Below are 18536 nucleotides of genomic sequence, written 5' to 3'. Positions count from 1 at the left end.
CCTTGCGCCACTTTGGTTGTTTTCTTCCTGATAGACTCTGCCCATTATGTGAATCACCTCAAATCAAGCTTTTCTGAAGATCTGGTGCTCTCTGTCCAAAAAGATACAGCATATTCATATATGAGTTCTATTTGTTTAGTTTTCAATAATCCAGGAAATTAATACTGCAGGTCAATTTTTAAAATTTATTCTAGAAGGATTCCCTTAGCTTTCTCAATGAACAGTTGCAGAACCTTCTATCCATACTTGCTGCGACGACTCATTGACAGCAAAAACTCCTCCAATTTCAGTATTATTCACATTTGAAAATGGCCAACTAAATGAATTTTTTGTCCTCACATGCTGCTTATAACCTGAGTTTTATACTACTTACATGCTAAAGGGTATTTCAGGGTGTGAGTAAAAATTAAATGTACTTTATTCTACCTATCAGTTATAACATTTACTGATGTCACTGGCCTAAGAATCAATAAAATAACTGGGTAGAAACTTATAGAATTAAAAGAGAGGTTAGATTCTTTTGTGCAGACTGGAGTTTAATAAATAACTTTGACATTTTTCAGATAAAAGAAAATTGGTCTTGCCTTCAAATATTCCAATATTACTTTAATTAGCTATAGAGTATACATTTAAAGTAGAAAACATATTTTGAAGAGTATTAACTTAGAAAGCCTCATAAATAATATAAAATTGGATAAGTATTAATGATACTCTTAAGCTTTATCCAAACTATAAAATTTTGAACTCAGTTTATATTTCATTTCTAAAATATCAAGCATTTTTGAGTATCTTGAACTTTTTGGAAAAGCAAATATCTATGATAAAGATTCCGTATTTAAATTATTTTAAATAACAGATTTAAACTCAAATTATCTTATTTACAGATGAACTGGTAAGTACTGAAGCAAAGGCCAAACATGAGCTAGCATCACTTATCAAAAGATGGATTTTTGGGGACGCCTGGGTGGCTCAGTTGGTTAAGCAGCTGCCTTCGGCTCAGGTCATGATCCCAGAGTCCCACATCGGGCTCCTTGCTCGGCAGGGAGCCTGCTTCTCCCTCTGCCTCTGTCTGCCATTCTGTCTGCCTGTGCTCGCTTGCTCTCCCTCTCTCTCTCTGACAAATAAATAAAATCTTTAAAAAAAAAATGTGTTAAAAAAAAAAAAGATGGATTTTTGTTTGCTTATAATAACAGCACTTTGGTTTTTTTTTTTTTTTTTTTTTTTTAGAGTGCAGTATTTTCTGTTTTGAGAAGTAAATGCACACTATGAAAAAGTCATGTCCTTGACATATCAATTACCTAGTTTATAATCCATATTTATATACTCAAAGTCTATTATTAACTTTCTTTGAAATTTAAAAATTAAGAGGCTTCAGGATACTTCGTAAATTATACCACATGTAAAATAACCCCCAATTTAAAATCTTCTAAAATTAGAATTTAAGATATAATTTTAAAGAATATACATACATACATATATTCCTAAATAGTATCTACACACAGGCAGTGTGTGTGTGTGTGTGTGTGCATGTGTCCATGCACGGGCGTGCACATAGTTTTCTTACCCCTGAACTTATCTCCGTGCCTCTTGGCTGACTTTGCTGTGGCTTATGGTGTCCCGTCAGCAAGCCTCCAGCAGTAAGGTTTGGAAAGCTCTGAAGATAAGCCTGTGACCCTGAGAAATTTCCTTCTGCCTTCCCCGCTGAGGCTGGCTGTTTCTCCTGAGTATTCCCATGGCCTGGCCCAGCTTGTCCAGCAATGTGCTGATTTGGAAAGAATGGTAATATGCCCATGCCAGCTGTTATCGTTGTTGGAGTTGGAATCAGATTAGATGCTGTAGGGAATCACAAATACAAGAAGCTTTTGGTTAGACAAGAGTCATTCCCAACAGTCTGATTTTGTTAACTTATGGGGGAAATGTGGAGAAGTCTATTCTGTATCTGTTAGAGAACAGTTACATTCAGAAAGCTAAGTTAGTGGTTGTAAAGCAGCAGGTTCCTATACAGAAAAACAAAAACCTCTATCAGCAATCGTGCTTTTCTTATTTTTCAACAACTTCTGGGATAATGTCAAGGATATTTTTTTAATATAATTTTTTATTTTTTATAAACATATATTTTTATCCCCAGGGGTACAGGTCTGTGAATCACCAGGTTATTTTTTAATTCCAAATTTTAATTGTATATTTTAGACCTTGAGAGAAAATGTATGTATTTTTTGGCACTTGAAGTTGTATCAGGTGCCTTCTTTTTTATGCTCGATCACTGAAAATTGCCTGCTTCCATATTTGAAGGGAATAATTAAATAAATTTTCAGTTAAAAAAATTCTGACACTTAAAAATCTAATAATACATTTAATCAGCTTACTCGCACCAGTTCATAATAGCTGACTGTGCGTATCTTTTCCCAGCTCCTGAATTCAGTGGTCAACTGGCTATGAGTTGTAGTGTTCACACAAAGAACTCCAAAGATGCTGTAAAAATCAAGACTCTTCTTTTTAAACCTAGAGAGCTGGTTTTTAAACATCAGCACACCACTGTTTAAAAAACATCAATGTTTGTGAATAGATACGCACCAAATTTAACACATGAAAGTTTTACATTTTTATTTACAGGAAATAACAAAAAATTCTGGAGGAAATTAAAGTTTTAATAGGAAAAGTATGACACATTCTACTTGTAAAAAATCTCTAGTTCAATATCAAGAGAAAAGAGCTAATTTTGATAACTACTTTAAGTCAAATTTATATTTTATAATTTCACTATGCAAATTTAATTATTTCTAGTACTTAATATTTAGAGGCAGTTACTTAAGTTCTTTTAGCAATGTATTTATTTGGACACTGATTTTTTTCAATGTTCTTAAAGCAGTGCACACTAAGGCAACTGGCCTATTCTTTAATCCAACACAAATAATAAACATGGGCATAAGCTTTTGATGATACAAAATTTAACTTTTAGAACAGGCCTCATCATACCAAAAAATTTCTACGCCTGTCTGTATCCTAGTTCAGCTTTCACATAGTCAATTCCAACAGTCAGAACTGATGGACTCATTTAATCGTTTGAGTCATTGTTTTTATGTCAAGGTTAAATATGCTATCCATATTCAACTGACTTATTATTATTATTACTGGTGGTAATAATAATAATAATAATATTAAATATTGTTAATATTATAAATATTAATATTAAATAATAATATGCTTTTCACAGCATAATAACCAAATTTCAATTACACTTCAAATGAAAGTGCCTTTCAAAGTCACATTCAAATAAGAAATCTTGCTAAAATATACCACATGCTCTTGTTTTTCTAAAAAATAATTGTTTTGTTTAAATTCGTCATCTTTTCAGAAGCCCAAAGTACACATGTCATCATTTCCTTTTTCTAAGTTTGGAGATCACATTCAAAAAATTATTATAATCAAGTAAACCATCAACGCTTACATCAGAATACCACATATTTCCTTGAAAGCTTAGGGTTTCTTATTCAGGCAAAAATTAAATGGGTATCTCTGTAATATGTTGTCAGCCCAGCGGGCAGCATGTCAGTCTCACAGGGATCTAGGTCTTTGCCTCATGCTGCTGTGAACCTTCATCAAATATTAAAGCATATCCAACAGGGAAAATGTGATCTTGGCATGGAAGCGAGTCCATCAATAACTTATCAATAGTTCTCTAATATTAAAAATAGAAAAGGCACGAGGGCTCTTAAAATTTTAAATGACTGACTAAAACTCAACTTTGACCTTTCTGCAAATAAAAACAGGATATATGTAAACCACCCTTAAGTCTCAAATCTGTTTACGGACTTCTCAGTAAATGCATATCATTTACTTTTATGTGCTTCTCCATGATGACCCAACTCTGTTTTCAAAGGAAGTGCTGACCCTATCCCTACTGCGGTTTGAAGCACCACGGCTGGGGGATCTCCAAGTAAGCCGGGTTTCTGCAAGACAAGAAAAGAGAGTGAGACTTCTGCCCGTGGCCACAGGGTATTCTCTCATGAAAAGGCTACATACGTGAAAAGTCATCAACAATAGGGCCTGAATCTAGAAAGGGAATGAATTAGAAAATTAAAAAAATTAACTCCAGACTTACGTTATTAGTAGGAATATTCTCAAACTTCAGTAACTGTTGCTGTGCCAGGGGTACATGAGAAAGATTCTGAAGGAGTAAACTGGAAGTATTACCCAGAACTGTGCTCTGTGAAAATGAGAAAGCATTCTGTTAGTTCGACTTGGGAGAGCTGCTTGTCCTAGAACCCAGTCCACTTTAAAGTGCCGCTCTCCAGCTGATCTGAGCAAAAGCAAGAGCATCTTAATATTCCATTTTCCCACTTGAGGCAATGCTACTTAACTCTTTTAATAATACACAAGATGTGACCGTGGAGTCACGAAACGAACTCCACATCCTCTCCATTTTTTGCCTTCATCCTTCCTCCTCCCCTCACCCCTTTTTGGGCTTTCAGGTCAAGGTCACTTCATCACTTCTTTCTTCACTTAATCACCCAACAAATATTTGTTGAGCACCTTCTCCGTGCCCGGCACTGTGCCACAAAGTGAGACATGCACAATGCGACCTGCCCTCACGGATCTTAGAGGCTCCTGGGGAAGGGAGACATTCATTAATTATAAACACATGGAATTATACATGGTGACAAGCAGAGCAAGGAAACACAGGGGAGCTAGGAGAAGACTTGGAGACTTAGTTAGATGTGGTAAGTTCAAGGAAGGTGTCCCTGAGGAACTAACTCTCCCATGGAGATCTGAAGGCTGTGGGGAAGTAACCAGGGAAGTCTGGGGGACTCAGATGGTGTTGGAGTGGGGAGCATTCCTGGCTGAAGGAACAGCAGTGGAGCAAAGAGCTGAGGAGGAGGAGAGCAAGGTCCTCTGAAGAGGACCTTGTTTAAAGCTACCCGCCCCCCCACCCCCGCACTGGGACAGTGACACCCGATGAGCAGGAGAGGCTGCGACCCAGCTGGCTTAGGCCTTCCGGGCAAAATTAAACATTCTAGTCTTAATTCTAAAATAAAGAGAATTATTTATTCTCTGACAATATTAATACTCTGAATTCCCCTCCCATGTCACACTTCACATCTTATTGTAATTCACATTTCTTTTCTCTATGTGTTGAATTTCCCTAAGAACAAGGACTCTGAATGGTTTTGTTCTGTGCTATGGCATCAGTGACCGGCAGAGTGTCCAGTAGAGGTCAGAGTCCCAATAAAATACGGGGAGTAATGGGATGAAAAAAGACCCTACAATGTACAAGGTCCTATGTTAGATTCTTTTTTTTTTTTTTTTTGAGGTATACGGATACAATGCATTTTAATGTATTCTTTTCCAAGTTACTATTATTTAAGAAAATAAGCAAATTCGTATATAAACTTTCACGTATATAAAGTTCATATTTTATCTATTTTTTCCCCATCCTCAAATCTATGTTAGATTCTAATGAAAACTAAATAAAAGATAAACCTGTGCTTTAAAAAGTTGCGTTTAGGACTTAGATGCTCATTTACTCCACCGCCACCAAACCTCCATTAGGGATTCGGCTGGACTTGTAAGCAGGCTCCTACACAGACACAGCCTTCAGCAGTACCTGACTGTCATGAGTACATTTGTATATACAAATGCGTCCTAAAATACGAATCTGAAAAAGGTTAGAGAGTTATTTTTTATTCTTACATGAATTATTTGTATATAGATTAAATTTTAAGAATTAAGAGTTTACGTTCACTTATTTTTTTCTTTCTTTCTGTAATACTTGGAGTTAAGCAGAAGTCTTGTTTTTAACCACTTATTTCTACAAAAATATACCACAAAACACACCTCCTTCCCTTAATCCCCTTTAATCAATGCCCAGAAATCAATGCCTAGAAATCAATAGGTAGAACTACACTGCTTTGACCAGCTTAATTTGATCTCAGGTACTCAGTATGTTTTCAGGTAGCTATAGTTATTACTAAGGATTTTTTTAAAAAACAAAATACCTGTTTAACTTCAGGAGAATTTTAAACTTTGGGAACAAACAAATGAGTCACTCCGAGTTGCAGTACTCAATGTTATTTATATACCTGATGTGCTTTATTCAAATGCAAAAGCGCGGAGGAGATGGATGGGTTCATCAGATGGGGCAAGCTGTGAGGTGTTCCGAGAACTGCTTTAAGAAAAGAAAAGTAAAAATTTAACTTTATGATAAGACAGAAACAAACTCCAAAAGGGGCCAATAGTATTTTTTTTTTTAACTTAACAAATTCATCCAAAGTTCAGTAATAAACTGACCTTGTCATTGCACAAAAACTGGTGAGGTCCCTTCCTTGTGACTCAAACCTAGAGTTTTATTTAAAATTCCAACACCTTCTATCATCATAATAAAACACCAAACCTAGCCTTTCTTTTCTCTAGCTCTTAGACCAATAAAACGAATTCCATCTTTTAGTGAGTATAATTCTTACTGAACTCAGTATTTTTATTAGGTGTTTGGGTATTACTCTGGCAGGGTGGGGGAAGGAAGGGCAAGATACAGACTTTTCCTTTAAAAAGCCTACAATCGGGGCGCCTGGGTGGCTCAGTGGGTTAAGCCGCTGCCTTCGGCTCAGGTCATGATCTCAGGGTCCTGGGATCGAGTCCCGCATCGGGCTCTCTGCTCAGCGGGGAGCCTGCTTCCCTCTCTCTCTCTCTGCCTGCTTCTCCATCTACTTGTGATTTCTCTCTGTCAAATAAATAAATAAAATCTTTAAAAAAAATAAAATAAAAAGCCTACAATCCATTCAAGAAGAGAATATATGCACAGAAAAAATATTTACATAATAAAAAGAAATATGAGCATCATAGTGGATAGAAAGAATAAATGGTGACCACAATTTTCTTTTTTTTCATCAGGTTTGCCTGAGCACAAATACCAGAGTATGTATCAAAAGAGATGTCTCCAGAGCATGGCTCCGTCATTTAAGCATCTAACTCTTGGCTTCAGCTCAGATTGTGAGCTGAAACCACATCCAGCCCTGCTCTGGTCCTCCCCACGTATGCACACTCTCTCCCTCTCTCAAATAAATAAATAAATCTTTTTTTTTTTTTTAAAGGCAAGGGGATGTTTTCAGAATAAATAGTATATAGACAAAAAGGGCCATGAGATAGAAAATTTATGAAGTAATTCCATCTAATTACTATAAATCAACTGGAAATGGTCAGGCATAGAAAGCACTTCAAAAAGCATTTAATTTCAGGTCCCCTGGCTGGCCCAGTTGGTGGAACATGTGACTCATGCAACTCTTTATCTCTGCATTGTGAATTCATGCCCCATGGTGGGTGTAGAGCTTACTTTTTGTTGTTGTTGTTGCTAAAGATTTTATTTATTTATTTGAGAGAGAGGGCAAGCAGGGGGAGCAGCAGAGAGACAGGGAAAAGCAGGATCCCTGCTGAGCAGGGAGTCTGAGTCTGAGGCACGTCTTGATGCCAGGACCCTGGGATCATGACCTGAGCTGCAGGCAGCCACCCAATCCACTAAGCTACCCAGGCACCCATAGAGCTTACTTAAAAAAAAAAAAAAAAAAAAAAAAGAATTGCGTTGTCCGATTTTGAGGAAAAAAGGAGGGAGGGTTAAAATATTAGTGCCTTTAAAAAAAAGTATTTAATCCAATGATAAAAAATATTTAGATATTATATATGTAATATATATCATCTCTACAAGTTTATCCCATGTTTTCAAAAGTACTTTTTTCAAGTTTTACTACTTGCTAAACCAGCCTATTTCATCTTTGGAAAAATGACCATTAGAAATTGCTTTCTTTAGAATGAGTCCATTTCATGATTGGTGGTAGGAAGATTAGGTCATTAGCACTAGTTGTTTATAAAGACAGACCATTTATTAACAAAGAGGATTAAAGATGGCATTTCATAATGATAAAGGGGTCAATTCATCAAGAGGATACAACAGTCTTAAATGTGCTTCAAATAACAAAGCTTTAAAATATGTAAGGCAAAAATTTCTAGAACTGACAAAGTAGACAAATCCACAGTTATGGTTAGAGATATCAACACCACCTCCTCTCTTTTTTCAGTTAGTCACTGTATTTTGTTACAAAACATTAATATTTTTTCACAGTTATTAATGAATACAGTATTTCCCAGTTTAAAACCACCACCACTGAAATCAAAACACTTGAAAATGTCTACAGTCTCACATCCTCTGCCCTTATCCTTAGCTCTTCGCTAATCTCCCATGGCGCCCCAACCTCCCCTTCTCAAGAAGGCTTGAACAGTACTATCAATCAACAATATATACAAAGGACTATAATATATAATAATATATCCTACGAATAAAAGGTTGGTTTAACATTGAAAAATCAATGTAATTCATCATGCTAACAGACCAAACAAAAACAAAAAATACATATGATCATCTCAGTTAATGGAGAAAATCACTGTATACATTCCAGCAATTATCACAACAAAATTTCTCTGCAATATAGAAACAGAAGGCAAAGTTCCCAGCTAGAAAAAGAAAATCTGTGAAAAAAACTATAGCTGACCTAATAAAAGAATGAATGCTCTCTAAGGTCAGAAACAAAGCAGAGATGTCCACTCTTACCAGTTCAATGCACAAATTATGCTGAATTTCTGTCTATTGCAGTAAGACAAAAAAAAGAAATTAAAGGCAGGGCACCTGGGTGGCTCAGTTGGTTAAGTGACTGCCTTTGGCTCAGGTCATGATCTTGGAGTCCTGGGATTGAGTTCCACCTAGGGCTTTCCTGCTCAGCAGGGAGTCTGCTTCTCTCTCTGACTCTCCCCCCTCTCATGCTCCTTCTCTCTCTCTCTCTAATAAATAAATAAAATCTTTAAAAATAACAATAATAAAAAGAAGTAAAAGGCATAGATATTGGAAAGGAAGAAATAAAATTGTGTTTATTTGTGGATTATATGACTGTCTATACAGAAAATCCTAAGAACAAAAGCCTACAAGAAATAATAAGCTAGGTTTGCAAGATAGGATATACACAAAATCAATTGTACTTGTATATGCTAGCAACATGAAATTCAAAATTGAGATTTAAAAAGCAAAACTACTGGGGCACCTGGGTGGCTCAGTGGGTTAAAGCCTCTGCCTTTGGCTCAGGCCATGATCCCAGGGTCCTGGGACTGAGCCCCGCATCAGGTTCACTGCTCAACAGGGAGCCTGCTTTCTCCTCTCTCTCTGCTTGCCTCTCTGCCTACTTGTGATCTCTGTCAAATAAATAAATAATCTTTGAAAAAATAAAAATAAAGAGCAAAACTATTTAAAATCACATCATGAAATGTAGAATACGATGGATAAATCTGACAAAATATGTGTAATATTTGTACCCTGAAAACTACAAGCTATTGGTGGAACAAATTACAGGAAGCCTAAACAAATAGAGAAATACACCATATGCATGGCTCAACCTCAAAACTGTCAATTCTCCCCAAATTAGTATATAGATTCAACACAATCCCAACCAAATTACTGACATTTTTCATAGAATTTGACAGGCTGGTTCTAAAATTTATGTACAAAAACAAAGGACATAGAATAACAAAACAAACTGAAAAACAATTTGAAACAAACTGAAAAAAGAAGAAAGTTGGAGGACTTACACTAACAGATTCTAGGGCTTCTTATAAAGCTACATTTATCAAGACAATGCAGTATTGGGATAAAGACAGACATTTGGATCAGTGGATTAGAATAGAGAGTCCATAGATAGAGCCATGAATATATAATGAACCTAAGTGGAAGTTCAGTAGGAAAAGAGTAATCTTTTTTAACAAATGATGCTGGAACATCTGTAAAAAAACTAATCTAGAACTTTACTTCACATCATTAACAAAAATTAACTCAAATTGAACCGAAGTTCTAAATACAAAAGGTAAAATTAATTTTTAAAAGGTAAAATTATGAAATTCTCAAATATGAGAGAGTATCTTAATGACCTTAAATTTGTCAAAGATTCCTTAAATCTGACAAAAGATGTACCAATTGTAACAGATATAATAAACTGGGCTTCGCCAAAACAATAAGTTTTGTTCTTCCAAAGATATTGTTAATAAAGGACATCTTAGGGAGTGAAAAAATATTTGCAAACCCATATATACAACAGCAGATTTGCATCCAGAATAAAGGGCATTTACAACTGAATAAGAAAAAGTTAACTCAATTTTAAAATGTGTAGTATATTTAAAAAGATATAACAGAAAGATAGAAAGATGGCTAATTAGCATATTAAAAGATGTTCAAAATCATCCGCCAAAAGGAATACTCAAAATCACAGTAAGATAGCAGTATATACCCAACAGAAAGGCTAACATTAAAGCACTAGCATGTCAAGTGTTGGTGAGAAGACTGAGCACACTGGAGCCCTAGACAGTGATGGGTGAGAACGCCAAGCGGTTTAACTACGCTGGAAAACAGTTGGCAAAGTTTCCTATAACTTAAACATTCACCAACCATATGCCCCAACCATTCCACAACTAATTTACTGGCAAGAAACAAAAACATAAGCTTACATAAAGTCTAGTACACAATGTTCACAGAAATTTTATTTGTAATAATCCCAAACTAGAAATAACCTAAATGTTCATCAGCAAGTCAATGAATATGCGAACTGTGGAATGGACTACTACTCCTCATTCAAAAAGAATAAAAATTATTGATACATGCAGCAATGTAAATGAATCTCAGTGAGCTGAGTGAAAAGAAGCCAAACGGTACATACTGTGTGATTTATAGAAATTTCTAGAAAATACGAGCTATAGTGACAAGAATCAAATCAGTAGTTTCCTGGGAATGGGGGAGAGGTAGATTACAAAAGGCCAGATAGAAATTTTTAAGAGTAACAAATATGTTCATTATTTTGATTTCGGTGGATATACATATGGGTATACACATATGTCAAAATTTATGTATACTTATAATTTTATACATGTCAAAAGCATACCATTTTTTAATATTCTAAATATGTGCCAATTAATATGTAATTATGCCTCAATAAAGCTGTTAAAAATATAATTTAGACTACAACAAATTGCACACTACTTAAAACTTAAAATGGATACACACACATACATACAAAGAAAGAAGTCTAGAATATTTACACTGTATTGTATTTTTGAAGATGGTTAAAAGGTCTGGACTGAAGAGAAAAGATAAGTATGGTCAGAATAACCTAACCAAACCGGGCCTGGGGGGAAAAGTCAACCTGATGGAAGGGTACAGATTAGACTGAAAAGGCAGACAAGTGTCCTTAGGAATTAACAAACCAGACCACATGTGAGTAACCAGGTATGTGTGATTTGTGGGACAGAGATGTAGAGGAAGGGGATTAATCTGTAAACAAATACTATATCTCTTTCATTATAAAAAACAGTGCTGCTTTAGGTGCATGAGATGAACAAGACATAAATCCTTGCAATTATGGAACTCACATTCTAGTAGGAGAGACAAATTATAAATAAGTAAATATATGTGTTACGTGTATTATGTGAAAAATAAAACAAGGGTATAAATATAAACATATTATATGTACTACATTTAATATAAGCAGAAGGAATTACAATTCTTAGGTTGCTCAGAGCCCTCTGTGAGGAAGTCAAAGTAGTGTAAGTGTTAGTGGATAGCGCTAACATAGAAAGGACATAGGGGCTCAGTGGGTTAAGCCTGTGCCTTGGGCTCAGTTCATGATCTCAGGGTCCTGGGATCGAGTCCCACATCGGGCTCTCTGCTCAGCAGGGAGCCTGCTTCCCTCTCTTTCTCTGCCTGCTGCTCTGCCTACTTGTGATCTCTGTCAAATAAATTTTAAAAAAGAGAGAGAAATCTTTAAAAGAGAGAAAGGACATATCGAAGGAAATAAAGATGGAGCTTACTGATGAACAAGAAACTCCGTCTTTCCGGAATGCCAAGAAACTCTCCAAACATCCTCCAGAAGCTCTACGTGTGTTCCAGAGGTAGATTTCGCCCTCCTCCCTTGCCACACCACACAAACAAAAAGCCATACATGGTGAAATAACTTCTCCATTAGTGTATGAGTGGAAAGCCTTCTTTAAAATTGTGAAACTAGGGGCGTGTGGGGGGACTCAGTCGGTTAAGCATCTGCCTTTGGTTCCAGTCATGATCCCAGAGTCCAGGATCAAGCCCTACAACAGGCTCCCTGCTCAGTGGGGTGTCTGCTTCTCCCTTTGCCCCTCACCCCACTCATCCTCTCTTTTTCCCTCTCTCTAATAGTAAAATCTTTACAAAAAACAACTGTGAAACTTGCACTAAAATAGGCATGATCTCTATGGCCGCATATCAATCTGAGTAGAAAGGCAGAGTAGAGAATATATATTCTTACCCAATAAGAAAAGACAAAAATACAATACGGGAGAGGAATTACTGAAGAGAGCCGAGAGTCCAAAGGTGTGGCCAATACTTGCCAAAAGACCCAAGAGCATGCTGTATTTCCTTCAAACACTAATACAATCTTGGACTGCATTAACATAAATATAATGATCATAAGAAGGAAATCTCACCCCATTCTGTGCTGATCAAAACCCATTCCCAGGATATGTTTGTGTCTGTGTACACCATATTGCTGGACAACCCAGAAAACTGAGGCTAATATCTCCAAGATGACAACTAGTTGGGGAAACTAGAGAGCATTTCTTAGCATATGTTATGGAAAGTCAGATATAGAACTGTAATCTCCAAAGAAGTCTATGAGATGTAGGAAAAAAATGCTAAAACTCTTGTTCATATTTACTTTCATCTTTAAATAAAGACTTTAGCTTTATCATTTCTTAATGTAAGGGTTAACAAGGTACATTTATGTAAATGACATATAACTGATAAATATAGTGTATACACTGGAGCTTTGCTCAAAATTTACTGATAGTGGGGCACCTGGGTGGCTCAGTGGGTTAATGCCTCTTCCTTTGGCTCAGGTCATGATCCCAGGGTCCTGGGATTGAGCCCCACATCGGACTCTGCTCAGGAGGGAGCCTGCTTCCCCTTCTTTTTCTGCCTGCCTCTCTGCCTACTTGTGATTTCTGTCTGTCAAATAAATAAATAGAATCTATAAAAAAAAATTTACTGATAGTGCTGCATAGTCAAAAAATAGATTTCAAACAGACCACTGACCTGGAGAATAGAAGACTGGGAAACCAAAAAAATGACTAAGTTTTCATGATAGTGGTCTTCAGATATTATTAGAAGTCTTTTCTTATAGAAGAAGCAATGGACTTATGCTGTGCATCTTCAGAGGAAGAAGCACAGAATAAGTCACTAAAATTATAGGGTTTACCATCTAATATAAAAAATAAACCTAGTTATTAAATTCGTCCAACTAGGGAATAGGCTGCCTTGGGAAATAATGAGCTTCTTGTGCTTTGAGAGGTCAAGACGTAAAAACATCTCTCTCTACCATTAAAACTGTAGAAAAGATATCTGAGTATGTAATAGGCTGAGCCAGAAAACCTTTAATGCTCTTCTTAGACACAAATAATTGATGATTATAGGATATACATACTATGAATATTGTTGTATAATAAAAAAAATTTAACTGGTCTTTGTCTTTGGTGTCTGGAAGGAAAATTCTAAATCTTTTGAATTTTCTGAGTGATGGGTATGTCTTTGTTATGCTAATGAGGTCACTGGAGGTGGACCCTTACAGGGGCTGGTCAATGCCAGAAATACCAACCCTGTGATTAGGGGGCTGGGGCATTGGGTCACGTGGTATCAGCTGGCCCTCCTGACCTCCAGGAAGAGGAAGGAAACTGGAGGTTCAGTTCCGTAACAGCCAACCAAGGCTACATAATGCAACTCCAACAATGCCAAATTTAATTCCATGGAGATCCCTGGTTGGTGAATACACAGACGGGCAGGGAGGGTAATGTGCTCTGATTCCATGGGAAAAGAGTGTAAAATCTCTGCATTCAGGGCCCTCCTAGACCTAGCTGTAAGAGTATCTTCACTTGGCCATTTCTGAGTTGTGTTCTTTACAATAAAACTGTAATCATCAGTCTGGTGTTCTCCTAGGTTCTACGAGTTGTTCTAGCAAATCATCAAAGCTGAGCGCCCAAATCTGTGGCAAGCTGGTCAGAAATACAGGTGGTCTGGGGACCCCTTGAGCTTGTAGCTGGTGTGTGAATCAGGAGCAGACCTGTGGGGGGCTAAGTCCTTAACTTGTGGGGTCTCTGCTAACCCTGGGTAGTTAGTGCTAGAACCAAATTGCAGTCCACCAGTCCGTGTTAGACCAGCTGGGGTTGAAACAATAAGTATACTGAAACATTTTTTATTCTAAACTTTAGTACTGAATATAAAAATCCACTTCTTCCTAATGCTAAAATATACATTTTCTGTATATAGAGTTGTGCATTTCAAAAGCTGCGCTCTTACCAGAATACTAAATAGGTAGGTATTTAGCATATACCAATATGATAAGACTTCCATAATATTTGTCATTTTCTACAGAGTACAACAATTTTCCAACAGAAGAGTTACAAGGGAAGAGGAAACATACCTTTAAGACATTTGAACAAAGTGATTCTGCTAAAAATATTACATGCAAAAGTATCATATCCTTTGTTGGTAGAATCCATAACAACAAAAATGTGTGAATTATCTGGTCTCTAAATTCCTGTCAACTAGGAGCTAAGCTGGTTTTAATATTTAACATTTACTAAAAGGAAATTAGGAAACGCATAAGCAGATTGTATCTACCAAAAATAGGGAAAACATATCAGCTCAGATCATTAATTAAAATTCACTGACAAGTCCTAGAAAAATATTTTTGGACTCATTTAAATGTGTTTTTCACGCAAAACAGCACAAGCTGACTTCATGCCAACATTCTATATTTAATCTGTACCCGTGTGCTTACCTGGTTTAACAGCTCGCCCACAGAGCTGGGGCTGTAGAAGAACTTGTAACATGGCAGGATTGTTTAAACTTTTCATAATTTGTACAGGATTTGGCTCTGGAAGTAAGCCTTTTTGATTACTGTGCATCTTCAATAAATACAGAAATAGAAAACATCAGAACAAGGATAAGGACAAAAGATGAGATTGTAAAGGCTTTCTTCCAGAAGTTCTCACTCATCTTTATGATAAATGCAAATTGCTTTACATGATACATTTCTGTATATATTCTACAATTCCTAATTATAATGTTAAGATATTCTATTATACAGCATATACTGAAATCTTCACAAAATGTCTCTGTGAAATACAATTTGGCTTTAACAGGACTGATAATTTAGTAAGATAAATCTCATCACACAATACAAGTAGAAAAATGCCAAGGGAATCTGAATTTATTAATGGGGAGAGAATTTGTTGACACAGTATGAATACTTTATACTACAGAATAGCCTTACTATAATGTTTATCTAAAGCATAATAATGTGGGTTGCCTTACAAACAAAATTTTTCTTGTACTGAAAGTCTTCATTAGGGGCGCCTGGGTGGCTCAGATGGTTAAGCGTCTGCCTTTGGCCCAGGTCATAATCCCAGGGTCCTTGGATCGAGCCCCACATCAGGCTCCTTGCTCAGCGGGGAGTCTGCTTCTTCCTCTCCCTCTGCCCCTGCTCATGCTCTCTCACTATATCTGTCTCAAATAAAAAAGTCCTTAAAAAAAAAAAGTCTTCGTTAACTTAATCTTCTGAGACAAAGCTGAACTGGACTCACAAACACATGCGAGGTATAGGTAGCAACCTAAAAATATGAAATTGCTTTCAGTTTCAAAAACCAACCTGATAGATGAGAACATTAATATACAGTTATAATATACCATAAACTTCTAGTCATGAAAAATTGGAAAACCGACAATACGAGTGGGATCCCTCTCTAAACCGAGATACTGTGAACCTGAGAGGGAGAGGGTGACATATCTAAGACTCGGACACAAAATCTGTGAGAACTCTCTGAAGAGAGAAGGAGGGGGGGTCTAGACATGGAGGTAGAGACTTCCACAGGGAGCATGAGGGAGTCTGGGTCTACGCCAGTTTGGGGAAGGGCTTTTGTCTTGTGCAACTGTAATGAGGGCTTTTCTGGCCAGCACAAGGAAAGAAACCCCCAGCATCAATCCAGGGAATGTCACAGGACCACTGAATTAAGTTTCTCCAAGGTGCAACCATTGCCTGGTTGGGTGGGAAAAGGGCTGTGGTCAGGGACAGATAGTAAAGGAGAGGTTCCTGGCCCTGGGTTCTCCTCTGATCTGAATTTGCTAAACCCTAGCTAAAATGAACATGCTTCTGCTCTCCCCTGCCCAACCTCTAAACACTAACATTCGAGGAAGCCGAAACCTTCCCAGGGAAATACCTCTTCACAGAACACAGCTAGACATCTGGAGAATGTAGCCATTAAATGTAACAAACCAAATCACCTCAAAGAGATGAGCCAGAATTAATGGTTAGGAAATAATAAGAACACCACATAGCAATAGGCATAATAGATCACCCTTAAAAATTTTTTATTAGTAATGGGAATCAAGGACAAGCAGCTACAAAGAATAACTAATTAGAAATACTGGGTATGAAAAACATAAACGTTAAAAAAAGAAAAAAAGCTGCCCTCACCACGTACTTGGCATCGTTCTACACACTTTATGTGGATTGTATCACGTAGTCCTCCAAAACAACTCTACAGGACTGGTACTATTATCACCATTCTATAGACAAGGAAACTGAAGAAACTCATGCAGAGCATCAGTCTTAACCTCTATCCTGTGCTTGAACAGATCAATAGTAGATTATGTGTGGCTGAAAAACAGAGACTTGAAAGATCAAAGAAAGCTCTCTGAAGACAAGGCAAAGGATAAAGGAAGTGGAAAATGCAAATAAACCAAACAAAACATGGAAATAAGAAACACGAAAGAGAAAAAGCAAGGCAATGGAGAGGCTGGACCTGTCAACCTGTATAAAATAGGAGCCCCTGAAAGAGAAGAAAAAAGAAGGGGGGCTTTGAAGAAATAATGGCTGAGAATTTCTCATTGTTCAAGAAAAATTAAAGAACATGGAATGAAAGTGGTTACGGTGTTCCAAAGATGATGTATAAGGAAAAACACACATAGTCACATTTTGGGTTTGAAAACTTAAGAACATCAAAGCCAAAGAGAAATCGCTAGAAGCTTCCAGTGAGAAAGAATGTATTTCCAAGGAAACAGAAATGAACTAATACAATCTTCTCCCTCAAAGCATCAACATTAGATTTGAGAAGGCAACAAATTAGTATTTTCAAAATGCCAAAGGAAGAACTTTGAATCTCTATTTTTAATATTTTTATATCCAGCTATTATTTAAATATGTGAAAAATAAAAATACTTCCAACTACACAAATTCTCAAAAATTTTTACATTAATACCTTCTCTGAAAATGAGACAGTGAGATACAGTAAATGCAATATTACATGATATGTGCAAATAAAGATATGCAATAGCATAGCTCATTTCATTCTTGCACACAAAACCCAGTACCATGGGGAAAAAAATACTTCAGGCAATCCTAAAGTTAAAATGTGGACACCAGTATGGTGGTAGGTGAGGTAAGGAAGGAGGAAGTAGGATGGAGATAAGACTGAGTAAGTGGGAAGAAAGGGATACTGATAAATCTAGGTATATAAATAAAGTAGGGGCGATCACCACCAATAGGATAAAGTCAAAACATATTATTGTCAAATGTGTAGAAGAAATTTTTTTTTAAGTAATTATCTTTCTATGGATTTTTTTTCCCCCTCATCCACAAAATCTCAACCCTTCACTTCCTGATCGTAGGGGCCTCAGATAATTTAAAAACCTCATTTAACAAACATTTATTTGGTATCTAGTGTAAATGAGTATGACTGATGCCGGGGAGGAATACCAAGATGTGCAAGACACAGCTCCCTGCCTTTCTAGAGAAGAATTCGAATAAAATGGACCAGGGGAGAACCCAACCATCAGTCGTTACAACCTCTCCTTTGTTGGCCTTTAGCTATCAAGCACATTGCTGCTGCAATGGGGGTAGGCACTCAACCAGTTTAGTTCTCAAACTGTTGTTCTCACACGGAAAATGCAGAATTCCATTTAATTTTCACTTTTATGGGGGTGACATTAAGGAAGGCACATTTGGGTTTGCTGTCTGAGGGGTTTCCTTTTTCCTGTCCCAGAGATGCTTACCTACTTCCACCTGCTCCCCAGGACAACCCACACTCAAAGAAAATTCTTATTTATCCAATGTTTGATGGGAAATGAAAATATTTTTTAAAAGTATAGTTAAAAGAAAACATGATATAAGAAAATAATAACTACATATTTAAACAGTTTAAGTACCAATTAAAGACAGATTTTTAAAAATGTTTTAGAGTGACATGTTAGCTATAAGACACATACCTACAATGACAGAAAGATTGGCAATGAAGGGATGGCAAATATAAATGAAAATAAAGTTCAAGTAGCAACTGTAACATCAGAAAAACACAGAGGGGTAATCAATAGGACTACAAACAAATACCTAATAATAATACCTATACCTATCTATCTGTCTATGGAGAAACAACTAATA

General features: G+C 36.6%; 1 protein-coding gene across 2 annotated transcripts in view; it reads right to left on the bottom strand.

The window, feature by feature from the left end:
• RAVER2 (ribonucleoprotein, PTB binding 2) overlaps positions 1-18536 on the bottom strand; it is a 91645-nt gene that overhangs the window by 36537 nt on the left and 36572 nt on the right. The window contains exons 5-9 of one of the 2 annotated variants that reach the window (XM_004762941.3): positions 14880-15006; positions 6081-6163; positions 4103-4207; positions 3839-3950; positions 1565-1833 (exon numbers count right to left, since the gene is read on the bottom strand). In XM_004762941.3, the coding sequence (XP_004762998.2) occupies positions 1565-1833; positions 3839-3950; positions 4103-4207; positions 6081-6163; positions 14880-15006 (696 nt within the window). Of the gene's footprint in view, positions 1-1564; positions 1834-3838; positions 3951-4102; positions 4208-6080; positions 6167-14879; positions 15007-18536 lie in introns of both variants that reach the window. The other variant, XM_045064670.1, reaches the window with a different exon arrangement.

The sequence above is a fragment of the Mustela putorius genome, unplaced genomic scaffold (genome assembly GCF_011764305.1).
Source record: "Mustela putorius furo isolate JIRA1106 unplaced genomic scaffold, ASM1176430v1.1 tig00003853_pilon_pilon_pilon, whole genome shotgun sequence".
Lineage (NCBI taxonomy): Eukaryota > Metazoa > Chordata > Mammalia > Carnivora > Mustelidae > Mustela > Mustela putorius.
This window is presented reverse-complemented; position numbering and strand designations above follow the sequence as displayed.